Below are 27,657 nucleotides of genomic sequence, written 5' to 3'. Positions count from 1 at the left end.
AATCAATATATTATAGCCTCCTTCACACTTCATTTTACATGCTCTCGTACATATTTAAACGATCCTAGTTTAAGGATAAAGGTAAAGGTGTCCTCTTGAAATGAATCTCTAATCTAGTGATAAATGACTGTAGAGGATGGTGCTCATCTCCGTTACCAAGCCAAGGGAGCGAACGTTGTCCAAAGATGACTCCGGTGGTCATGTGGCCAGCATGATTGCATGGAACGCTGTTACCTACCACTGAAGTGCTACCTATTTATCTAATTGCATTTGAATCATAGAATCATAGAGTTGGAAGATACCACAAGGGCCATCCAGGCCAACCCCCTGCCAGGCAGGAAATCGCAATCAAAGCATCCCCAACAGATGGCCATCCAGCCTCTGTTTAAAGACCTCTAAGGAAGAAGACTCCACCACATTCCGAGGGAGTTTGTTCCACTGTCAAACAGCACTTACTGTCAGGAAGTTCCTCTTAATGTTGAGGTGGAATCCCTTTTCCTGGAGCTTGCATCCATTGCTTTCAAACTGCTAGGTTGGCAGAATCTGGAACTAGTATTGTGACAGGAGCTCACTCCATCACGCAGCACTTATGCCAACCTTCTGGCCTTATGATCACCAGAATAAGCGTCTTAACCACTAAGCTACCATGTCCTATAGTTTAAGGATAGCTTAAATTTACATTACAGCAAGATATGGTATGGACTACAAAGGATGAAAGTACATATAGTGGAGATGTTTTAAGTAGAGGTTTATTTTAATATGGCAAACAGATCATATTTTAATTTATTTATTATATTTTAGTATGGCTGATTTATTTTAATATGGCAAACAGATCATATAAGGGAGGGAGAATAAATAAATCCTACTTTCTCCCTGGACACAAAACTTCAAAATCAAAACATACACTGAAAACTCAGCTTAATATCCATCAAACAGATAAAAACTAGTGCAATGAAACTTTCAGTCCTCAAGATAGTATTTTTAACTGAACTCTGGAAAAAAAAATCCAGCGTATCATTAGTTATATGCAAACTGGTTAGCTGGCAGAAAAGAATAGAAAGTTGGAAGGATTATATCTTGACTCTTTCTAATTTTATAGTGGTTTGTATAGATGAACTGTACAGCAGGCTTTATCTCATTTAGTGGAGCAAAGTAGAGAGACAAAATATACAGTATTTCTGAGAGTGAATTTTGGTTGAATAGCATGTTGCAATTCAGATTCAACAGGGCATCCATTTCTTTTTTACACAATGCTAAATAAGCGTGCTTCAATGAAAATCAAATCATAGTTTAAGGGTGTAGCTCACAATTACCAAAATCAGTAACACTGCTTCCATGATGTGCTCATTCAGTGCTCCAAGCAGAAGCTAATTTTACTTACACATCTTCCACACGGACTCTCTGATAGTCTGACAGAATGGCCCCTACTGAAACAGCATCCACATTTTCTTTATCCTGAGGAAATAAAGAGATAATTTAAATATGGATAATAATCAAGGAAAAGTAGTGAAGCGCCTGTTAATATGAGCTATATTTTCTTTCATCCAAATAGCTGAAGGTTGTATTAAATGTGCAGAGGGAGAAACAGAAGAATAAACTCTCCAGTGAGGGACATAGAGGCTAAACAGATCAGCCAAAAGGGATGGCGTTGGGGTTGAGTGGGGGCGTGGCGGCTGCATGCCACATGCTCCAACTCCACCACCGAGCACCCAACCAACCACATAGTGAGCAGCATTGCAGCACTCATTTGGCATGACATTCAGACACTGCACATCAAAAGGAGCGCCAGAAAGTGCCATAGCAACAGCAAGGGCAGTTTTGTGCCAGTTCCAAAAGGAGCGGCTTCCTGCTGCTTCTTTTGAAGCCAGAAAACACTGGCTCAGGCCACAGTGTGAGGTTGCTGCAGCCCCGATGTGGCGCACAAAGGGGTGGTGTGATGCTGCCCCTTTAGGGCCATCTGTTTAGGCCCATAACTGATGTGGGGCCAGAAAGACTCTGCCCCTTCCCAACTTGAATACTGGTGACATCAGTATCAGAAACAATGTTTGTTCCTATTTCAGGTCTGGATGTTTAAAATCTTCATCATAATCAGTAAAGGCAAAGGTAATTTCCCATTGACAAGGTTGTCAAGTCGTGTCCAACCATGGGAGGCGGTGTTCTTCTCTGTTTCTAAGCTGAAGAGCCAGTGTTGTCAGAGACCACTCTGTGATCATGCGGCCAGCATGATTGCACAGAACGTTGTTTATCTTACCATCAGAGTGGTAGCTATTTATCTACTTGTATTTGAATGCTTTCGAAACTGCTAGGTTGGCAGAAGCAGGGACTAGTGATGGGAGCTCACCCCATCATGCGACATCCTGACCTCAAACAGCCAACCTGTCAATCTTGCAATCAACAGAGTCAGCATCTTAACCACTTGAGCCACTGCATCCCCCATACCATCAGTAGGAAGCACTATATTTTACAGGACAAAGAAAGACAAATTGATTTCTGTAGTCAAATTAATTTCTATCCAGTTTCTCACCCTATTACAGTGCACCTGCATTATACACGCGCATGCCTTAAGCGGATTCCAGCATACGCTGAAGGTCTGCACCGGAAAAAGCCTCAGCATGTCTGGAAGCTGTAATGACGTGCGTCGTTGGGTGCACACCATGTGCTGCCGCATGCCCAAGCCCCATTATCTTCAATGGGGCTCAAGCATACACGGAATTCCCCTTATGCGGGAGGGTCCGGAACGGATCCCCCACGTAAGGGAAGAGCCCAATGTACTCCACTCTCTCTTTTTAAATTACCCAATTCAAAGTGTTGCTTATTAACTAAAAAGTTCTAAATGCTCTAAAGAGTTCTAAATGTCCTGAAGTTATGGCATTAAGGGCGGTTCTCTATTTGAGACTGCCCATATTTTTTGTATGCTTTGCTCATGGGTCATCCACCCCTGGTCCTATGGTTTCCACGACAAGACATGTTCTTGATCTCATTACAGAAGGGGGAAAAATCTTGTTAGCAAATAACAGAAATAGTACAGTATATACAACCTCAGTGAGAAAATGTTCTGCTATGTGTAAATATAGATTTGTCTGCTGAGGAAATGCAGAAGATATAAAAGGCCAGTACATATTAAAATGTGTAACTTTACACAACTATATACTGTAATGTAATGAATGTATGATATTTTACATGTTTCTCCCTAAGGGGAGTGTGTGTGTTTGTACATCTTTGACAGCGTATAATAAATAGCCTAAAAGGCTAATGGAGAGCCTTCTCATTCTCCCATACAAGTATCCTGAGATTCCAATACTTAAGAATGATATTCTTAAGAGTATTGATGCTAACTCTGTTTGTATTTTACTGTTGGTCAGAAGTTAAGACACCTAGCGACAAGCGGGTGACACCTGGAGACCAAAGGGTGATAAAAGGGACATCCAGGTAGATACAGATTAACAGACAAATGGCAAAAACTCTTGATTCCTCCATGTAAAGAGACGGGGGTGAGAAACCATGCCTGTTTCATAAAATACACAGAAACCTATGTCTAGACCTTAAGATAAATTAAGAGACATTAAGAGGGCTGCAAGAAAAACTGCAGAACTTCAAGGCAGCAACAAAGTTTCTTCATAGAGGTGGACCTGACTGAGGAAGAACAAAATAAATACATACTTTAAAAAAGCATAGAGATTAAATGCACTTTTGAGAAATACAGCATAACAAGCCAAATAAACAATTATCTTATTTGCAAATTTACACCAGTCTCTTGGTACACAATGGAAGGTACACAAAAGGAGCATTCCACTGTATCTTCCTCTGATGATTTCAAGCAGAAAAACATAGAAATAATAACAATATATTTCAGTACAATACAAATCTATAATGCAATTACTGTATTTTCTGGCATATAAGACTACTTTTTAACCCAGGAAAATCTTCTCAAAAGTCGGGGGTCGTCTTATACGCCGGGTGTCATCTTACAGGGCAGGTGCTGAAACTTCTGAGCCGGACTGGAGAATCTGCGGTCGCCGCATATGGTGGGGGGAGCTCAAAAACAGCCGCAGCCACATCCCCACCGTATGCGACGATCGTATGAAAGCAGCTACCGCTCTGATAGTCTTGGAGACAGGGAGGGCTGGGCAGGCAGGGAGAGCTGACCAATCCAAGCAGGCTTTCTATAAAACAAGGTTTCCTGCTAAGTACCTGCATGTCATTTGAATTAAAATTACCATATTGAGTGCTGGTTGGAATGGCGCCCCGTTGAGACGGACTCCATGTTGGCTCCGTGGGGACGCCTCGGCTAAGCGGGAATTCCTGGTAGCAGATACTTTTGCAATCAGGAGAATTCCTCTTAAAGAAAGGGGAATCTGAGGGGGCTCGTTGGAAGGTCCCAAACCTTCTCCAGAGCTGAGGACTCAGCAGTAGGTCCGACCCGCTACGTGGGTTAGGATGGAAGCCATTGGAGAAGGGGGACCTGTAGAGCAATCCACGCCCGCATAGTTTAAAACAGCGGTTTCGCACAGGGGCAACCACCAACTTTTTAAAGAAGAAGAAAAACAACAGCGCAAAGGCACGGAATCTTTCTTGGACTACTCCAGAGACAACAACTGAGAGGCAAACCCAAAGAAACGGGATTAAAGTAGTTCCTTACATAGTGGAAGAAAGGGAATATAAGAAGAATCTAGACCCCATTAAGGACTGGTGAGTTATATGCGATTTGGAATAGTTGGAGTATCTGGACTGAGTATAGATATAACGAGGTCTAAATTTAAAAAAAAAAGAGGAGACGCTAATATATATTAGAATTTTCTGAAAACATATAATACATATTCCCACCCAGTGGAGGACTGTGGAGAAGGACCATTGAGAGAGACTCTGAGAGCTGGGAAGTTGATAAGAAGGGAAAGATCGATAAGGGCAACAAGAAAACAAACATTTGGATTAAACGTCCTTGAAAACTCACCTGTGGCCATGTGGAAGAGAGGAAAACCTGTAGGAGGAGGAGGACTGAGGCGATCGGGGCATGGGAGAGAGAGAGAGAGAGACGCGGAGGAGTCCACGGAGGTGCACCGCCGAAGGGAGGAGGGAAGAGGATAGGAGGACCATCGAGGAGGAGATAGACGTGTCAGAGGAAGTGACAAAGGAGAGAAGAAGAGAAATCATAGAGGTGAAGCACCGGAAGTACAGTGGATAGAGTGGAGACGGAAGAGGAAGTAAAGGAAGAATCAAGAAGGAACCTTATATAATAGAAGAGAGGGATTTATAGAGACGCCCTAGGAGGACTGAAATAGCTGGGAAACGCTACAGAAACGTAAGACTTTGGGCAAGATAATAAACAAGGCAAACAGGAAGAAACTGCATAGAAGAAAGACTGAGAGAGTTGAAATAATTGACTGACTGGGGGAAACAGGGTAAAGTGTGATATTGTTAATTACAGTGGTGCCCCGGGATACGAATTGATCGCGTTACGAAATTTCTGGGATACGAAAAAGTTACATTGGAAAAAACTGTTCCGGGTTACGATATTTTTTTCGAGTTACGAATTTTTTTTCGGCGCGAAATTCAAACTGCAAAGCGCGGCTAGCGGCTTTCCAGCGCTAACGGAAAGCCTTTTCGGGTTGCGAAATTACTCGGGTTACGAACGGAGCGGCGGAACGAATTAATTTCGTAACCCGAGGGACTACTGTATCTTTAGACTTAATAGAGTAAGATAAGTGTGAGGACTTAACAGAGAGATATAGGAGATATAGGAGGAATAAGGGCGAAATATAGTTGGATAGACTTTATAAAGATAAAAGGAGGAAGAGAAATTGAAATAGTAAGGAATTGTGGCGATACCCCTCTGAGAATCCCTTTTTGTCTACCTGAACTTACATCTGGTGTTAATTTTGAAACATAGTTTATTCAGAAACCCATATAACAATTAAGGAATTGGTAATATTAAAGGGGTAAATAGTATTGAATATTTATCTGAACACTTATTTTTGTATTTAATCAAATTTTGCTTGTGATTTGAATTTAAATTGTATACTATACGATATAGAAACTGGGGCACTCTGGGAAATAATTATAGCTGTAACGTTTTGAAATAGAGCCTTAGTGAAAATCTACAAGAAAGTGAAAGCTTAGCCTAAACAATAAGATATTAAGAAGAAAATCTGAATTAATTTTGTATACCTTGAGATTGGAAAAGGAACAAATACTTTGGAGCTAAATAATCAAACTGTTTTTTTAGATTTTGGGATTGAATAATAGTTGAAGAAAATTATAAAAGAACCTCTATCAGAATATGAATACTAGAACTCAATCTCAAAAATTACAAGCGCAAGCGCAAGCTCAAATTCAACGAAGAAACTCATCGGAAAAAATAAATTCAATGGATATTAACCAACTTATTTTAGAGAAAATCGAAAACTTATCCTCAAGCTTATCCTCTAATTTGACAAAGGAAATGCAAAATTTTAAGAAAGAAATTAAGGAAGAGATCAGGTCTGATTTGAAAGAGATAAGAGAAGATTTGAAAGAGATTAAAGAAACAGTTGAAAAATTAACTGTAGAGATACAAAAAACAAAACAAAGGGTGGACATTCTAGAATATAGGAGTGAAAAACTGGAAATGGATTTTGGACGACTATTAAATAAAAGAGATGAAGACCTAGATGAAAGGGCAATTTTGGAGCAAAAATTGAAAGAAAAATCGGTGAAAATCAGAGGATTAGCGGAGAAGAAAGACGAGAAGTTAGAGGAAATCCTAACAACAGAAATAGCTAAATTTTTAGACAAAGACCCAGTCTTCTTTGAGGACGAGGTTGATAATTTATATAGAGTTAATTCAATAGTGGCTAAACAAAGGGGCCTGCCCTGGGACGTGGCACTACATTTTGTAAAGAAAAGAACTAGAGATGCATTCCTAGCAAAACACAATGAAAACCCGCTTCGAATAAACGGTATAGAGTTAAAGGTTATGAAAGATATCCCTGCTCGTATTCTTCGTAAAAGAAAAGACTACTCGGCGTTGACGGCACTCTTGAGAAAGGAAGGAGTTTCCTACCGCTGGGAACTTCCAGAAGGACTAACCTTTTGGTGGTCCAAGAAAAGAGTAAAAATTAGCTCACCTGACCAAGCAAGATCCTTTTTGAGACGGGCTTCAGAACAAAGGAAGGATAGAGACAAAGAAGAAAAGGAGAGAGATCAAAAGGAATCAAATGTGGAAGAAAATCAAGAGAACGCAGGAGAAACGGCTGGAAAATTGATGAACCTTGACCTTCAAGACTTATTAGAAGAAGAGGAAAGAATAAGAAGAGAGGAACAAGAAATACAGGAAGAAGAAGAAGGAGAATTGTAGACCTATTCAAATCTATATTACTCATCCACAACTACTTTTTAAAGAATTGATGTAATATTACCCTAATAAAATTTCTTTATAACATACCTAATTAGACTCGAGTTTTGTTAGAAGATACATTGTTATGATGGACAATTTAAAAATTCTGGCTTGGAATGTACAAGGCCTAAATTCTCCTCAGAAAAGGAAAAAAAGTCTTTTATTATCTACAGAAACAAAAATTGGATATCGTCTGTTTACAGGAAACCAGAATTAAAGAAAAAGATAAAAAATATCTAAAGTGGGTTAAATTAGGGCAAGAATTTATATCAGCATCTAAAGTTTAAAAAAAGGGAGTGGTAATCTATATTAACCAAAAATATACAGCGAAGGAAATTTTTAAAGATAGTGAAGGACACTTTATCATTGTAGAGGTCACAATTAAAAATCAAAAGTTGACATTGATAGGAGTATATGGCCCGCTAGAAAATAAGAATAAATTCTATAAAAAAATTGAAAGAGACTCTAATCAATATAGAAGCAGAGAATATAATTCTCTGTGGGGACTTTAACGGGGTAATCAACCCGACATTGGACAGATTTTCGGACAAAAAAATAAAAAGCAATCAAGGAAAACTACCGCAACAATTTTTTGACTTATTGAAAATACACTCATTGGGGGATACCTGGAGAATTAAAAATGGAGAAAATAAAGACTTCACGTTTTATTCTAACCCACACAAAACATGGTCTAGGATAGATTTAATTTTAACATCGTTACATCTATGTAAAAATATAAAGAAAGTGACAATAATTCCTAAAATCTGGTCGGATCATAGTCCGGTTCAATTAGAATTAAAATTAGGCAAAAGAGAATATAGCTGGAGATTAAACACAAGTTTGCTGAAAGATGAGAAACTGGTGAAAGAATTAAAGCAAAATATTGAATTATACTTTAAAGAAAATTGGAATAACGAGACATCTTTACAGAATATATGGGACGTTATGAAAACGGTCATAAGAGGCTGGTTGATTTAAAAAGCAGCAGAAAAAAAGAAAAGTAGAGAAAGAGAATTGGACAAGTTAAAGGAATCATTGCAAGTGAAAGAGTTAAGACTAAAGAAAGAACCCAGTAATAAGAAGACTCAATATGAAATAAAAATATTACAAAGTCAAATTAGAAGTTTGTTGGTAGATGAGATGGAGAAAAAAATGAAATACGTGAAACAGAGATATTTTGAATCAGTGAATAAGGTTGGGAAATTATTGGCAACACAACTGAAAAGAGAGAAAGCTAAAAGAACAATAACAGCTGTTTAAAAAGATGAGGTTATAATTACGGATCAGGAAAAAATTTTAAAAATTTTCTTGCATTATTATAGAGAGTTGTACAAAAAGAATAATGTAGATGAAGGAAAAATAGCTAAATATTTGGCAAAAATTAATTTAAAAGAATTTACTCAGGAACAAAGAGAAAAGTTAAACAGTCCCATAACTGTGCAAGAACTTTCACAAGCTATCTCTTCCAGCAAGCTTGGGAAATCACCAGGTCCAGATGGATTTGTAAATGAATTTTATAAAATTTGTGAGGATCAAATAAAAGTGCCAATGGTGGAAGTGATGAATGAAATTAACAAAGGTAAAATACCCCAAACATGGTTGCAATCTACGACAATCTTAATACCGAAAGAAGGGAAAGACTTGTTGACTCCAAAAAATTATAGACCCATTTCATTATTGAACTCTGATTACAAATTGTTCGTATCGATATTGGCCTCTAGATTAAAAACAATATTAAATGAATGAATTCATCCTGATCAGAATGGCTTTCTCCCTAATAGATATATTAAAGACAATATGAGGAAGATTATTAATTTGATTGAAATTCATGAAAAAAGAATTGATAGAAAAATGGCTTTATTTTTCATTGACGCAGAGAAAGCATTTGACAACGTAGATTGGGAATTTATGTTTGGGGTATTGAAAACCATTAGAGTAGGCCCAAATTTTCTAAAAATGATTGAAACAGTGTATGGAAAACAGGAGACTAAATTTTTGAATAATGAAGAAATGGCAAAATCATGTGAAATAACCAAAGGAGTAAGACAAGGATGCCCATTGTCTCCATTACTCTTTATACTAATTTTAGAACCCCTTCTAGTAACAATTTGTAATAATGAAATAATTGAAGGATTTAAATATAAAAAGGAGGAATATAAACTAAGAGCATTCGCAGATGATTTGGTCTTGACAATTGCTAAACCAACGGAAAGTTGTGAACAACTACTGAACATTTTGAGAAAATTTGGCAGAGTATCAGGTTATCGAGTAAATACTGATAAGACAAAATTACTTGGGTTAAATCTAAGCAAAGAGGAAAAACTATTGATAGAACAAAAGACAGGTTTCAAATTCGAAAATAGGGTTAAATATCTGGGATGTGATCTTTCAATTAAAAATATGGATTTGTTTAGGAACAATTATGAAAAGACTTGGGCACTTATATAAAAAGAGTTGGCAAGATGGAATAACCTAAATATATCGTGGATGGGAAGAATCGCAACAATAAAGATGATGATTCTTCCCAAAATGTTATATCTATTTCAGACTCTCCCGATCATAATTAATGATAAGCCATTTATAAAATGGGAAAAAGATTTAAATAATTTTATTTGGAAGAATAAAAAATCACGCATCAAGACAAGAGTAATGCATGATGCAATTGAGAGAGGAGGGCTAGCACTACCAAATTTGAAGTGGTATTACTATGCAGCGGTCTTGGATTGGTTGATCAACTGGATTAGATTGGATAAAAATAGAACATTAAATTTGGAAAAAATTGACTTAAATTATGGCCTGCATGGATATTTATTTTATGACAAAATTAAATTGGACAAAAAATTTAATGACCATTTAATAAGAAAATCCTTGAATACAATATGGACAAAATATAAGAAAAAGTGGTGCCCTGTTATACCAATTTGGACGTCACCGAATGAACCGTTATTCAGCCGAATAGTAATAAAAGAAGACAGATGGGTAACATATGAACACTTGACAAAAATACGGGAGGGTCAAAGAGTAATGAAAACACAAGACGAACTGATTATAGAGGGATATAAATGTGACTGGTTTGCATTTAGACAGTTTAGAGAAAGGTTTTCGGTAGATAAAAAGACGGAAGGAATAGGAGCAGTAGAAACACAACTAGAAAAAATCATTAAAAACCCGAAAAAACAAATTGCAAAGTTTTATAATTTAATTAGAGATTTTGAAATGGAAACGGAGGTCGTTAAAGAATATATGATAAAATAGTCGAAAGATATAAAGGAACCAATTCATTTAGAACAATGGGAGAAAGTTTGGAAGGGAAAATTGAAATTAACACCCAGTATGGAAATTAAAGAAAATATCTACAAATCTATGTATAGATGGTACCTGACACCATTTAAACTTTCTAAAATGTTCAACAAAAACAGCGCCTGTTGGAAATGTAAAAAGGAAGTTGGCACTTACTTCCATAGTTGGTGGAAATGCCCATTAGTAAATATATTTTGGAAAGAGGTACACAAAGAAATAAAAAAAGGTTTTACCAATTAAAGGAAAATTAAGCCCGACAATGTATCTTCTAAACATTACCGAGAATTTCAAGGATGACTTAAATAAAGAAAGACTTTTATTTTATATGATAGTGGCGGCAAGATCTTCTGTTGCAAAAAAATGGAAGACGGAAGAACTACCTACGATTGAAGAATGGAGATTAAAGATGATGAGTTTTCTCGAGATGGATAAATTAACAACATTATTGGAAAAAGGGACACCAGATGACTTCTATCAGGTGTGGGATCCATGGTTAAAATATGTTCAACAAGGATTAATATAATAAGACTCCAGGTGAAATAGTGGATAGAATACCATGATTATGAGATTATTGGGGTGAGTGAATATTAGAACCGTAATAAGGAACTAGATTAGAAAATGGAAATATAGTTATAGAAGATTTAAAGATACTTTTTAAGTTTTAAAAATTGTTTAATTAAAGAGGAATATAAGAGTTTGTTGAAACTTGTAGCCATCAAAGAAAGGAGTGAATCCAAGTTAAAGGAAGTAATAGGACAAGATAAGAAAGAGAAGAAGGAAATATTTTTTTTCCTATTCGTCAGTATTGTCTTTTATTTTTTATTGTAGGATATGACTGATTTTTTATATTTTGTAATTGTAGCAATCAATAAAGTTTATTTAAAAAATTACCATATTGAAATCAAATCTGATGTTTTTTTAATTTTTATTTGGTGTGCGTTGGAAGAGGGGTAGTCTTATATGGTGAGTATATCCCAAACTCTATACAGTGGTACCTCGGGTTACGAAATTAATTCGTTCCGCGGCTAATTTCGTAACCCGAAAAACCTTCGTAACCCGAATTGCCATAGGCGCTAATGGAGAAAAAGCCGCGGCTCTGCCGCGGCTCCATTTAAAATAGCGCCGGGGTTTTTTCGTAACCCGAAAAAACCTTCGTAAGCCGAAACAATAAATCCCTATGGGATTTTTTCGTATCCCGAAAAATTCGTAAGCTGGGTAATTCGTATCCCGAGGTACCACTGTATTTTAACTGGAAAAGTTGGGGGTCGTCTTATACGCCCATTCGTCTTATTATACGCCGGAAAATACGGTATTTCTGTACTAGTCTCTTTTTTCTCTTATACACATCTTCCCATCCCACATTCCAGCATATCAGGTTACTGAAACCCAGAACTATAATTGCCTGTGAACACAATTTTTTGAACAATGCTGTACAAACATGTGCCATTTCATATGTTTTTCTTCTAAAAATTAGAACAATATAAATCTCTCATCCTAGAATGCTCCAAGCCATAGGACTGCATTATTTCAACACAAACTGTAGTTAAGGAGTTATCAGCATGGATGTACTGTACTTTATTAGTCTGACTCTTCATCACATTTTTAAACAATTTGAATCTTTTTGTTGATATATATTTAGGCAAATTCAGTGTCATTTACAAACCGGACCCCAAAAAAGAAGGGGAATATACCAACTCCTTTGTAGCAAAGGATTCAAGAATCTGTATGGCTGATTTAATAATAATAATAATGAACTAAAAATTATTTTTATCCCACCCCTCTGTGCAACACAACTAGGGCGGCTTACAAGATTAAAACATACATTCCCATATCCCACAATTCCCCCCCCCCAAAATACAATTAAACAATTTGCAATTTGTTAAAATAATAGGCAAACAGATAAACAATAGCGACAGCAGAATTAGGGGTAAACAAATTAGGCTTTTGTCGTGGCCGAGTATCTATTCAGGGAAGACCTGCCAGAAGAGATCTGTCTTAACAGCTTTTTAAAAGCTATTTAAGGGTGTTAATGTGACGGATCTTCTCTGGCTGGCCATTCCATAATTTAAGAGCAGTTGCTGAAAAGGTCCTCTGGACAGTTGCTGACAGTCTAATTTTTATGGGTTGCAACAGATTCCTCCCAGAGGACTTGAGTGTGAGGGGTGGATTAAACGGAAGGAGGGGGTCCCGAAGATAGGTTGGACCCAAGCCATTTAGGGCTTGAAAGGTGATAACCAACACCTTGTTCTGGGTCCAGAAGCTGATGGGCAGCCAGTGAAGCAGTCTTAAAATCGGTGTAATATGGTCTCTTCCAGTTGTACCTGAGACCAATCTGGCTGCCATGTTCTGTACTAATTGAAGTTTCCGAATCAAGCACAATTGTAGCCATATGTAGAGTGCATTACTGAAAACAAGACACGTTACGAGCGTGTGCACCATAGTTACAAGGTCCTTAACTTCCAGGAAAGGGGGTAGGTGGCATATCAGCCACAGCTGATAACAGGCACTCCTGACCGTTGCATTTACCTGATTTGTCATCTGGAGTGACAGATCTAGGAGCACCCCCTGACTTCGGACACAGTCCCTTGAGGAGAGTGTGACCCCATCTAGGACTGGAGGTTGTATCCCAATACCTGGGTTTGGGGCTGCTACTGTAAGGACCTCTGTTTTGTCTGGATTCAGTTTTAATCTGATTATCCTCATCTTGTGCAGCTTTAAGACTTCTGAGAGATGCCATCTGAAGTCAGAGCCGAAGACTGAGACACGGAGAAATATATCTGGGTGTTATCAGTGTACTGATAACACCCTGCCACGTGCCTCCGGATGCTTTCTCCCAGAGGTTTCATATATACTGGGACAAGATGGCGCCTTGGGGGACACCACAATTAAGCTCTCTTTTTGTAGAGCAACTGTCCCCAAGCATCACCCTCTGGAATCTGCCTGAAAGGAAGGAATGGTACCACTGCAATGCACTACCTCCAATTCCTAACCCCTTCAGGCAATCCAAGAGAATGTCATGATCTATTGTATCAAAAGCCGCTGAGAGGTCCAGTAGCACCAACACTTATCGATGGCCAGACAGAGGTCATCAGCTAAGGCGACCATGGCAGTCTCAACTCCATATCCTGTCCTAAAGCCAGTTGCTTATTCAAGATATGATATATAAAGAATAAGTATAATTTCTTATAAAACCGTGTGTTGTAAGCCTTCAAGTCATTTCCAATTTATGGCAACCCCATCACAGAGTTTTCTTGGCAAGATCTGATCATGGGGGTTTGCCATTGCCTTCCTCTGAGGCTGGGAAAGGATGGCTTGGTCCGAAGTGCCCCAGTAGATATCCAGGGCAAAGCAAAGATTTGAACCCTACTCTTCAGAGTCATAGTCCAATCCACAAATACAGTGGTACCTCGGGATACGAAATACCCAGGTTACGAAATTTTCGGGATACGAAAAAATCCCATAGGGAATTATTGTTTCGGGTTACGAATGTTTTTTCGGGTTACGAAAAAACTTTTGGTGCTTTTTTCGGCTTTTTCGCACGGAATCGCGGCTTTTCCCCATTAGCGCCTATGGCAATTCGGCTTACGAAGGCTTTTCGGGTTACGAACGGTGCCACGGAACGAATTAATTTCGTAACCCGAGGCACCACTGTACACAGTGGCAAAATAAGCTGTTTTAACATATCATTAGCTGATATGCACAGTTTATACTTAATATATGAAGCCATTCAAATATAATTAATTTACAGGGGTACCCCGGGTTACGAAATTAATTCGTTCCGCTGCCGCTTTCGTAACCCGAAAATCTTCGTAAGGCGAAAAAGCCATAGGAGCTAATGGGGAAAAACCGCGATTTCGTGCGAAATAGCGCCGAAAAGCACCAAAAAATTTTTCGTAACCCGAAATAACCTTCGTAACCCGGAACAGTTTTTTTAAATGGATTTTTTTCGTAACCCGGAAATTTCGTAAGGCGGCGCATTCGTATCCCGGGGTACCACTGTATTTACCATTTTTTCTGGTGTATAAGATGACTGAGCGTATAAGATGACTCCCAACTTTTCCAGTTAAAATATAGTGTTTGGGATATACTCGCCGTATAAGACTACTTCTCTTCCCACACACACCAAATAAAAATTTTAAAAAAACCATCAGATTTGATTTCAATATGGTAATTTTAATTCAAATGCTTATGACATGCAGGTACTTAGCAGGAAAACTTGTTGTATACAAAGCCTGCTTGGATTGGATTGTATGCAAAGCACACAGATTCTCCAGTCCAGCTCGGAAGTTTCAGCATCCGCCCTATAAGACGAAAGCCAGCATATAAGACGACTTCTGATTTTTGAGAAGATTTTCCTGGGTTTAAAAAGTAGTCTTATATGCCAGAAAATACAGTAATTCCAAATTCCTGGAACTAAAACCCAATGAACTCAGTGGGATATATATTTCAGTAAATGTACTAAGTCAAATGGCATAGTGGTTTGAGAACTGGACTATCGTTCTGGAAACCAGGGTTTGATTCCCTGCTCAGCCATGGAAAGTAAAGTGACCTCTCAGCCCCAGAAAACTCCATGATAGGTTCACCTTACGGTTGCCATAAGTAAGAAACTACTTAAAGGCACATAACAACAATAGCATTTTTTTAAAAGCCATGTATCATATTGACATATTAGCAGGCCACAGTCCTGGTCCTAAGTTAAAGATATAATGAATGGATCTGCCTTTTTCTGGGGAAAGGGGAGCATATAAATGAAATTTTAAAAAATATATTATAACCAGAAATCCAAGGCGAATTTGATTCCATGGCTTCCATCCAGAAAATGCCTCCATAGATTGGTTTTGACATTTGACAGCATTATAAGAGGTAGTATTTGAGGATGGGTCATGCTAATTTTAAGACTAAAGGAGTAAAGAATAACAGGACAGAAGCTTGACAAGCATGTTTACAGAATCACAGCCCTCAGACTGTTGTGAAGGCAGGCAGGAGAAAAGAATACAAAAAAAGAGAATGTTGGCTGTTCAGCTGTGAGACAGGGTCAGCTAAGGAAAGCTGGCAGAAAAATCAAGAAGTGGGAGAATAATATAGATAAGGTCAGATGGGGAAAGGGGATAGACAGAGATGAGGATGAGATCAGGAAGGGAGCAGATAGAAATAAGATAAGATGATTTGATAGGGAGGATGGCAGGGTCCACTATCTGGGAGCTGGGAATGTCTGAGGAAAGAGGGGAGGGAAACGCATTACAGTGATAGAGAGACAAAGGGCACTTTCACAGTACACAACTATAGCACTATCATTCCACTTTAATTGCTACGGCAACATCGTATGGAATCCTAGAATTTCTAGTTTAAGGAAAGATTTTTAAAATTCTCAGCCAGACAGCTCTAGTTCCTGACCAAACTATAAAGCCCACATTTCCACAGAATGGAAAAATGGCACTGAAACATAGTGCTATAATTCTATAGTGTGAAAAGGCGTTATGCTCAAATAAGTATAGAGACAACTTACATGCTTGATGCTCTAAATATTCAGTTAAGCAATATGTCTCTGTCATTGTTACTGTTTTACAATTATGCCTGGGAGTCATTCATTCGATAGTTCATAACCAAAATCAGTCACACAAATACAAATCTAATCCAAGAGAACCAACCACTTGCTTATCCAGTACTGTAACCACACTTAGTTGTTGATGCTGTATGCCTTAAAGTTGTTTCCATCTTATGGCAATCCTAAAATGAACTTATCATGGTTTTTTGGGAGCAGGGTTTGTTCAGAGGGTTGCCATTGCTATCATATCAACTCTAAACCTTCTCTTCTCCAGGCTAAACATCCCTTAGTCGTTCCTCATAGGGCATGGTTTCTGTCCTGGGCCCAGTGCTATACAACATCTTTATCAATGACATGGATAACAGAATTGTGGGCATACTTATCAAATTTGTAGATGACACCAAATTAGGAGGCATAGCTAATACCCCAGAGGACAGGATTAAAATTCAAAATGACCTGCATAACTAGAAAGCTGGGCCAAAGCTAACAAATGTCCAACCCATGTCCTAAAGGATGTTTTGTGCCCAGAGACACAGTATGCCCATATATCACAATACTGTATTTCCTTCCTCACTAATGGGCCTGCTCATACTTAGCAATGACCCCAATGCCAAAAAGCACATGTTGTAAAGACCAGGACTCATGGTCTGGTCAGGCTGGCGTAAAGATGCCATCTGTGAACCGCACATGTTTTTTCTCAGTCTTCTTCAGAGACCGTAGATATGCACCTGGTCAAATCTTCACCCAAAGCAGGAGTGGGCAACTGTGGCCTTCCAAATATTTTTGGTTTACAGTTTTGTTTTGTTTTGTTTACAGCTTTAATCAACCCAATCCAGAACAGATAATAGTGAGGGATTACTGGAGTCAGAGTTGAATAATTCCTGAAGAGCCACAGCTGCACATTTCTGACCCACGGGAGGCTGGGGCTTCCTATAACTATCATACAGCCAGCCATTAATTTTGTGGTCCCCTGTGTCCTTTCTTATGGCTGTGCCAGGATTGTTTCCAAACACATAGAGACTGTTTTGCTTCTTTTTATGCCACAAATCCCTTTTTCAGAGGTTCTTCTTTCTTTTAAAATGCTGAAGTCCTAACCCTCCAGCTTTTATCTTTTAATACATCTGTATAATTTTTGCAGTTTAAGGAAGCAATTTCTATTAATGCTCATCTTTGTCGGGTTGAATGAAGGAGCAGTGTTATAGAAATTGCACATCTTTTGAATATTGTCTCCCTTTCTGTCCTTCCTGCCACCTTCCCTGTTACTTAGACAGTAATTCTTCAGACAGGGATGTGTCTTTTTCATTCCTGCAATCTCACAGCTTAATAATAACGACATCATATTTTTCGCCCTTCCATGTAAATCAATGAACTTATTCAGTATTTGCATCACTATTCTGTATTTTTATTTCTCACTCTTGTGATTACACTAACAAGGTAGAAGCACCATCTATCACCACCCTGTGAGGATGTTAACTAGTAGGGTAGGCCACCCACCAAGATCTGAAGACAGGCATTCATTTAAAAACGAACTAACTACATCACAGCCCAATGATCTGGCCAATGGATAAGCAGCACAATGCCCTCCATATGCTTTGGACTACAACTAGCAGTCTTAACCAGCACAGTGATTGGCCAGAAATTACAGGCACTGCACACCAAAAATGTCTGAAGAACATTAGGTTTCTGATCCCTGCTTTTGCTATTAACAGTGCATGACTACAGAGGCCACCTGGGAGAGATTTGTGGCAGAGACTCACATGCAGTCAAGGTATAAAGGTGGGTGGAAAGAACTTATGTTTGCAACCATGTAGAGCTCTCTCTCTCTCTCGCTCTCTCTCTCACACACACACAGAAAGAGAGAAAGGAGGGATTCTAATGGGAAGAATAATAGCCACAAAAATTCCACAGCAATTTTCTCTCTCCTAAGCTTTCCCCCCAGTATGCCTGAAACCCATTTCCACCCCAAAAATTAAGGCTTGCCTTTTGGACACAATTTAACTTTCCAATTTAATCCGCCTTTGGATAAAGAAGGTGGACTGGTGTTTATTTACCACTGCTCTTGTTTTAAATCCTGTTATAAAATTATTTTGTGAAAATTTAGGATAATGTGAACTACACATTGGCCTTTTGCGGTAATGTTTCTTATGCTGTGCGATGGTTTTATGGTGGCGCAGTGGTTAAATGCTGGTATTGCAGCCACAGCATTGTGAGTTCTAACAGGCAGGGCTCCAGGCTGACTCAGCCTTCCATCCTTTCATAGGATGTTGTTGGGAGCATTGGTTGTAAACCGTTTCGAGAGTGTTTAGTTCACTATGAAGCAGTATAGAAATATAAAGTGTTTTTGCCATTGCTTTTGCTATTAAATTCCTTCGTTTTAATATTTTGGATATTGGTGTTATGTTATCACTCTTTAAGAATGCTTACTGTGTGCTACCTTGTGAAAATGTTTTGTTTTTAAATTTTCTTTTTGCACTTAAACTGCTCATGAAAAAGCAGTTCATCAAGGGAAAATCTCCACAATGGATTTTCCCACCATTCAAGGTAGAGGTTCTTGATATACTATAGCTTTAAGGATGACCTCCCAAGGACCCAAAGATTTTACTCTAAGTCAATTTTGAGCAGTACTGGCACACCAGTTTGAATCTTGTAACCATGAGCACTATGCTTCTAATGAGGGCTGTTTGACTTATGCTATAAAAGTCTCAATGGTATGCTGCCAAACAAGAAAGACTGGAAATAATTCCAATGAAACCATAAAGATTCCTTAAAAACCAAAACAACAACAAAAAAGAAACACAGAATGCCATATCAAAATGCTACAAAGCCGCCCAATTTGCTTGTGGGTTGAAACCAGTACTACTTAGATGTGATTTTTTTTAAAAAAAATCTCCTTGTTACACAATTCTTTGAGTTCAGCAGGAGGAAAATTAGTGATAATGCTTTCCATTTAATTAGTATATTACATGCACTGTAATTATTAGTGGGAAATGTTATATTAATGAAAGCGAAAGTTAGCAGTAAATTACCTTGTAGTTATTGTCAATTTCCCAAGCTACTGCTCCTTAAGATAACCCCTTTCCCTATGGTCCTTCCGGTAATTTTTTCTTGCCTGATAAACATGATGATTAAACAGCACACAGTGCAAACCTTTGATACTTTTAAAATTAAATCCATGCCCAGCCTAAGGGCTGTGTCTGATTTCAACTAAATGTGTCAGTTAATCAGATAAAAAATTATCAGTAACTCAAAGAAACAGCAGCCTAAGGCTTCATCAGGGCTGGGGAAAGCTGAACAAAATAAGACATTCAGACAATATCACATTATGAGTAAAGGTTACTGATAAGCATAAATCCAAACTGAGCTGTTCATCACCTTAATAATATCTATCTTTGGAGAACCATTACATACAACAGCCAAATTATCACTTTTTAAAAAGCAATTAGAAAAATGGGCTACTATGCCAATACACCATTAAACTGAACATATGTACATTAGGAAAAACTAAGGATTATACTTGCACAAATATAAGCTCCTTCAAGTAAGCTCTTGTGGAAAGATATACATTTTTACATATGAATGATCTTGTACATTCCAAGCGAGTCTTGGATTTGGGAAACAAAACTGTTATGCCCACAAATTAAAATAAGTTACTTATGTTCAAAATTTTATCACCGGTAAAAGAGAATGTTTATTCATTCAGGCTATCCTTCTCTTCTAATTACCTACCCTCCAACTCCCAATGCCTCTTCTTCAATATTCTGCCTTCCCAGCTCTCTCTTGCTCATGCTTCATTCAAGCACTCAACTATTCTTGCAATTACAAAATTCAAGTTATGAGCATTTGTCTTTCCCTACCTATCCTGAAAAGTAACTTTTGCACACTCTGAATTGAAATGACATATGTTGATATGATCTGGGGGGGGGGGGAGATAAGAAGCACCTATCTCCTGGCAGTGAGCAATAATATGACAACGGCCCCACCAAATTCACAGTATGGTTTTGCTAATGCAGTAACTATGAACTGATTCAATTTTTGACCCTGGGAACAATAATCCTAACTGTATTACTAGTACATCAGAAAATTTTGAAGTCATAGCTAGCACCATGATACTGTGGTGACTGAGAAACTACAGTACATACAAATCTTCAGGATTTTTCTGTCTTATGGAGACCCTAAAGCGAACTTATAATGGGGTTTTCTTGGCAAGATCTGTTCAGAGGAAGTTTGCCATTGCCTTCCCCTGAGGCTGAGACTTGTCCAAGGTGATCCAGTAGGTTAATGGCCAAGCTGGGAATTGAACCCTGATCTCCAGAGTCATAGTTTAACACTTAAACCAATATGCCATGCTGGCTCAAACTTAAGCATACCCTTGCTATTCCCAGAGCAGGAGAAAGCATGCCAGGGTCAGTTTCCAGCATCTCAAACTAAAGGTTTCTTGGACAACAGGACCTCTGTTGAGAGCCTGAAGAGCCATTACTGCCACAGGAAATGTAAGATTTGACTTCTGTTTTGTCCCAAGAGCAATACTATGGACTTTGGGTGTAGTAAGGCCTCTGGCTCTCGGGAACACAGCCAGAACAAAAGACTTGTCCACAAATTTCTTAAGTTTTCAAAAGCTTTACTGGTTATAAACACAAAAATATGAAACTGATCTTTTTCTCAACAGTCCTTTTCGAATACCTTGCTCTCTCTTCTTGGTGGGTTTTATCTTTCTTCTTCTGAGGACTTCTCTTTCTTCTTTGTGGACTTATCTCTTTGTCAAAGGAAAATACTCTCTCCAGGTCTGACTTAGCTGAAATCTTACTACACACTGAGACTAGCTAGAGGGAGACAGCATAAGACCCTGGGATTTCCCACAATCCTGGTCTTTCTTAAAGCTGTAGATCTTTATTTCCCCTCTTAAACTAATACATAGAAAACCTAATATAATGTCATCTAAATATATGTCTCAAGAGCATCAAAGATGACAACTTCACTGTGGTCTGACTCAGTACGTGGGAACCTCCTAGACCTATATTCAATTTGAAAGCTAACAGAAACTCAGTAATATGTACTGGTTGTTGTTATTGTTGTTGTGTGACTTCAAGTCATTTTTGACATAGAGTGACTGTGGTGACTGAGAAACTGCAAGCAAATATTGTTTCTTGTTGTATGCCTTCAAGTCGTTTCTGACTTATCATGGCTTTTCTTGGCAAGATTTGTTCAGAGGAGGTTTATCACTGCCTTCCTCTGAGGCAGAGAGCATGTGACTTGCCCAAGGGTACCCAGCTAGTTTTCACGGCTGACCAGGGAACTGAAACCTTGTCTCTAGAGTCATAGTCCAACACTCAAACCATTGATGGATTTGCACACAGTTAAGTCAACAAAATGTTTTGCCAAAAGGAAAAACTAACAAAAAACAAACAAACATGACACAGCTTTAGGAAATAACCAGGCTTTTCATAAGAATATGCACTGAAAAACTGCAGGAATGGAATAAAGCACAAGAGTAAGAATTTCAGCTTTTCATTGCATGCTATACTTTTTGTCTTTTGGTATTTATTTTTTGCGGCCGAATTAAATTTGTTTCCCTGATCTGCTCAATTACCGATCACTCACCATTAAAGAGAATGATTCTATTTAATGTTAGATTTATCAAACTGCTGCAACTAGTCTACTGTAATACACTCTATGTGGCCCCACCCTTGAACACTCAGAAGCTGCAGCTAGTGAAAAATGCTATAGCTCAACTGCTGACTGGAGTACCACATAGACAGCACATCATGCCACGCTTAAAAGAATTGCATTGGCTGCCAATACATTTTTGGTCTGAATCTAAGGAGTTTGTGATGACATTTAAAGCCCTACATGGCTTGGGACCTCAAGAGGGTACATCTCTTCTCATATGTGCCAGCTGAAGGATTAAAATCTGCAATGCTGGTGCCTCCTTCACATCCCACCAGTGAGAACAATACACTAAGGTGGGACATGGGACAGGGCCTTGAAGCCATAGGCTTCTTAGCCTAATGTTCTAAAAAGTTATTTCCAAGATGTTTTCAAGCCATAGTGTCTTCAGACCTCAGGTTTTGTAAACCTTACATCATAAACTACATGAACTTTTTATCTTTATTAAATGATCTGAATTGTGGACATTACATTGTTCATTTCTGACTATTCCCTTGATAATTTGTTAAGTTTTAGACGTAGGATACTTCACATTATGGTTACCTTACAATATTTTTACTATATGATCATTTTCTAGATAGTTTATATAGTTCATTATTCCACTGCAATTTATGGTTTAATAAGTTTTTGTATTACTGTTAAATAAGCATTCACAAGTACCTGACTTTTCTGGTTAGTCTTTTTTGTTGTTGTTGTTAATGAGTTTAGCACATAGCCTACATTTCTCAGCCATGGTACCCCAATTGTGGAATGCTCTGTCCCTGGAAGCCCGACTGGCACCAATATAATTTAAACACAATTTAAAACAAGGCTGTTCTAAAGTTCAAATGTTTTAAATCCGTTTTAACTTATTACTGAAGTTCAATATGTTGTTAGTTGATTTAATTTTTATTGTTTTAAATTGTGTAACTTGTTTTCATATCTTTTGAAGTCTTTCATATAGGGCAGGGTATCAATATTTTAATGAATAAACAAATAAATAATGAATTATCTTCTAGTCATTATTTATGGTCTCTGCCGACCCATTCTGCGCCAGATTGGGGCTAGGGCAGCCTCACCAGCAACTCCTATGGCCCCAATCTGGAGCTTTTCCAGGCCATGGAGAAGTGGAAAAAAGTCACTTCCCCATGGCCTGGAAAAGGAGTGTTCTCGGGGCTCCTTTCTGCACAGCAGATAGGGCACCGCAAGCACCCTCCAGCGGCACAGTGACATCATGCACGCGCCAGTCTGTGTGGAGGTGGTGCGTGCGTGATGCCATTGTCCCGCACTGTGTATGGACGGCACGCCTTCAAAATGGCGCCATCCATACAAACTAGGACAGGGGAGTGTGCGGTTGCTGCACACTCCCCAACCCTAGTTTTGGCCAGAGGATGGTGCTTCTGCGTCGTCTGTATCAGGCCTATATGTACTTTTTTTTAACACAAGACAACCTTAAAATAGGCAAGAGGACTTCAAATAGCTCAATTGTGCTGTTAGAAAACTTCTATAGAGATGAAAAATAAGGAATTCAAACTATTTGAATGAAATGAACCATTAACGTGCTTGGAAAAGAACATACTTGATATGCAAGATTCTGAAAAAGGTATTTTGCATTCATGACATAACAGGGCCATGACTCAGGTAAGCATAACTTTGCAGATGAAAATCAAATACGCACAAAGTGTAATGATGTTGTACATGCAGAAAAGGAATGATGTCATGTCACATAGGCAAAATTTATGGAGGTATAATATACGTATATCAACTATATAGTCTAACAACTTTTTACGTGTAAGAAATGCCTAAATTTTCCAGGCCTGGTTAGAAGGATCACAAGACTCACTCATTACAGCAGCATCACTGGCTGACTGGAAATCTTTTTCTGGACAGGATGTAATTCAAAGTAGGTTCTACATTCATTTACAACTCTAGAACAGGCTGTTTAAAAGACTCTCTTCTCTCATATAAGCCTGTCCAGGATCTAAGCCAGTCTTTCTTCTAGTCCTACCATGCTTAAGAAACATGCGTAGCTGATCATGATAGAGGGTTTCACTCAGTGTCTGGTTCCAGATTCTAGATCTGCTTACAAAGGAAGGCTAGGTTAGCCCCTCTCTATGCTATCTTTTAGTTGTCAGAAAAAGACATTCACTTTGATCCAGATAATAAGCTGGGAATTAAGCAGGTTGTTATTGAAAATGAACTCTTGGTGTACTATCATAGGTTGTGGATGCAGAAGGAAAAAGGCAACAAAAACAGCACTGGGGAAAGAAATGAGGCAGTGGAGAAAGAGGTTGCTTGAAGCTAGCAGATTCTGTCTGCCTTCCCTCACCAATGTTACTCAACCCTGGAAAAAGTACAACCATTAGTGCAGTGCAATGACAGGATTCCTGCTGTGGTTGTTAACCGATCTGGTGTTGCCATTTCTTTTTATTGAAGAGCTCTAATTGAATTTCCAATCTGTTTTTATTTTTAATTATATTTCTATTTTTATTTTATTTGTTAATCACCTGAGTATCATTTTTGCAAGAATGGTGGCATCAAATAAAAAAGTACATTAAAATTTCCTGGTGTAGTAAACTGGTATGTGATTCACTACTGTTAGGCAACTGCTAAAACAAAACAAAACAAAACAAAACAAAAAAACTATGAACATCCCCCCTCCCCGAAATATCCATGCCATTCAAATCTCAGGTCATGACCTTCTGATTCCAAAATTATTTTATTTCTTACGCCTATTCTTTTCACCACACTACGTAAACTGCAGGCAGCAAAATATATCTTCGAGTTAGGTTAACCTGTGGTATGATATGGTGAATGTGGATTTTAATAATCATTGTGTAATATGTCCCTTGTTAGAACATGAAACAAATTCAAACTTGGGTTATGTCACAAAATACCTTTTTAAGACTCAAAAAAGATAGCTATTTATAGAAAAGAAACAACAGGCAAAGAAAAATGGTTGAATCAGGAAATGTTGGAGAATTGGCAAGGAGAATGCGTTATGAAAACAAAAGAACACTTTTGGCAGAAGGTTATGGGTTTCAGTAGTTTTTGTACTTACATCTATTTGAAAGTTTTAAAATGGTCCAAAAATATAGCACTGAAAAAATGTAAATCTGAGTTTGAATCACAACTATGGCCAAATGATGAAAAGGTGATTGATAAAATGTACTGTTGTTTTGTTGAAATCTGATGCAGAAGAAAAGGTGAAGTTTCAGATTTACCATATAACCACAGCAAAATAGAAGTAATATTATTTATTTATTTATGCTTAGTACAGTACATATTTTTGTATTATACTTTGTATTGTTTTCTATGATTGTTTTCTCTTCTGTATTCTGGCATAATGTATATTAATGTGTGTATTTTGTTCTTCCTGATGCATTTAATTTTTAATGGACATATGTAGAATTTTAATAAAATGTTTTTTTTTTTTTTAATTTTAAAAAAGGGGGCAGACTATTGGATCATATGAAAGAATCTAACCTGGCTATAAGACATCTATAATCTCTTCAGTTTTAGTATCAAAGTGAGTGCTTCCAATTTTGCAGCTGCATCACAATTTTTCCTATTATACTTCCAGAGGCCAGAGACAAGGTTCTGCTCACAGAAAGTTGCACATGAAGATGCCAGCCACAGATGCAGGTGAAACATCTGGAATAAATTCTTCTAGAACATGGCCATATAGCACGAAAAACTCACAAAAAAACTTTTTACATGGAGCTTTCTTTTCTTTAGGAATAATTTTGGAGATGCCCCTGATATATTTTACAAAAGCTTATGAGTTTGCTCACAGTTGTCTGTGTTCATAACAAAGGGAAACATCCTATATCTGTTTGCCAAAGCACACCTTTCCCTGGTGCTCTCAAGCAAGGGTAAAAACAAGTTGTGGGGCCCTGAACTTCTGACTGGAGATCTTTATCCTAACTGTACTGTACCATTTTCCACTGCTAATGGGCTTAAGCAATGGCACCACAATGATTAACAGCATTTTCACTTTAATCAAGATTTGGATCCCTGTTTTGAAACTGATTTCAAATTCCTGAATACATTAACCATAATTAAAATAGATCTTGGTGCCACCATCCACAAACTGTAAGATCCACAAGGTGATAGTGGAGGAACATATGGACTCATGGCCTGATCCAAAGATGAGAAACAGTGAAGCTGCACAAAACCCAACATGAATGCAAAAAGAGAAACTAGTTCTCAAAAGTGAAACCAATTAAAATGTATTGTGATTCAGCCTGTTCCAGAACAACTGTAAGAACATGGGGGAGAGTCTCTATTTGTAACCATTTCCACTCATTCTCAATATCTGAATGTTTAAGATTACTTCTAAGTGAGCTTTCCTGTTCTGAAACATGGAGGGCTGCAATGCATTCTCATTATCACTTTCAATTACTTTCTTATATAAGGTTGGGAAAAAGAAAAACAGTTCATAACAGATTTCACCTCTCCCTTAGATTTCAGGCAACTACAAAAACTATGTACAGTACTTCAAAAGGATATCACAAGACTGGAAAGAGTACAGAAAACAAGACCTAGACCCATTTCTAATTGTTCCTCTCAACTACAGCAGAAACATTAAATCAGTTGCTGAATGGTAAATCAATACTTATTGATTGATTCAGTGGCTTTAATCTAGTTAGGACTAGCAATTGGATTTAGGCCATAAAATTCACTTTCCCAACAAAGAAAAACAAAAGTAGTTTCTTTTTTTTCCCTTTCTTTTCTTAGTTCAGGAAAAAAATAAATGCTTAAAGAAAGGGGGTAAAATATTTCTATTATACTGAACTACATAGAAAGGAATTTAATATCTTAATTGTCAACTTAAAATTCAGAAAAGGACAGATGTAATAGGGATTTTGGAAACAATTTGACTTCATTTTATTTAATTTTTTTTAAAAAAATGCAATTAAAATATATTTTAAATAAAGCAAACTTTAAAAGAAAATGTACCTGGCTTAAAGTGACATACTGATTTCCGATCAATAGGTCACAGACAACACTTTGATCTCCTACAAGCTATATCATCACTATTTTCTGGTCCATAAAAGGCTACTGCCCTATGTGCAAAAATAACACAGGGGAAATTCCTAACTTCAGAGGATAAGAATCATATAATGGTACAACAAGTCAGGAACATCACTAGGAGGTGAGGGGGTACAGACTGCTCACCAAGTGACATGCTAAGGGGGATGACACCACTGCAGAAATGGCCTGTGGCTTTCACATGCATCCCTGTAAAATACTGAAGAGGTAGTGTGAGAGGGGTGAGGCTTAGTGGGAGAAGAAAGGAAAGGCACCACATTTTTAATTTTTAAATTTTAATTTTTTTTTAAAAAACATCACATCTTACCATATTTTCACTTCAGCCACATGAAACTAAGTACACATAAATACATTTAAAATGTGGATATGATACTGTAATTTAAAAGTATAATTTTAATTTTGCTAGTTGTTTATATCACAACTATTGCCATTTAATTCAGCTATACAATGGAATTAAAATTTACAAGTAACATTAGAACAAAAACCATTACTGAGGGATGTGTATGGTGAGGTATGGGAAGAGGTCAGTAGGCAGGTGACACCACGGGTTACTGCACTAGGTGACACCAACACTAGTGACACCACTGCAACAAGTCATGCATGGTAACTATTGGGCCCACTAGGAAAGTCAATAGGCATTAGAATGCAAAAGACAAAGATGTTACTCTCTCTATACCACCAAGAAATCAGATGCATGATCTTGAGTTTCCGCTTTGGCCTTCCCAGAGACAGACACACATAC

At 37.9% G+C, this 27,657-nt stretch overlaps 1 protein-coding gene across 7 annotated transcripts in view; it reads right to left on the bottom strand.

The window, feature by feature from the left end:
* The window catches only part of DPH6 (diphthamine biosynthesis 6), a 348,315-nt gene that overhangs the window by 274,443 nt on the left and 46,215 nt on the right, over nt 1–27,657 (bottom strand). For all 7 annotated transcript variants that reach the window (XR_006101224.1, XR_006101228.1, XM_042444449.1 and 4 more), the window contains exon 4: nt 1,382–1,455. Coding sequence is in view for 5 of the 7 variants with exons in the window: in XM_042444449.1 (XP_042300383.1) it covers nt 1,382–1,455 (74 nt within the window). In the remaining 2 variants the exon portion in view is untranslated. The remainder of the gene's footprint in view (nt 1–1,381; nt 1,456–27,657) is intronic.

Source organism: Sceloporus undulatus, chromosome 1, assembly GCF_019175285.1.
Source record: "Sceloporus undulatus isolate JIND9_A2432 ecotype Alabama chromosome 1, SceUnd_v1.1, whole genome shotgun sequence".
Lineage (NCBI taxonomy): Eukaryota > Metazoa > Chordata > Lepidosauria > Squamata > Phrynosomatidae > Sceloporus > Sceloporus undulatus.
This window is presented reverse-complemented; position numbering and strand designations above follow the sequence as displayed.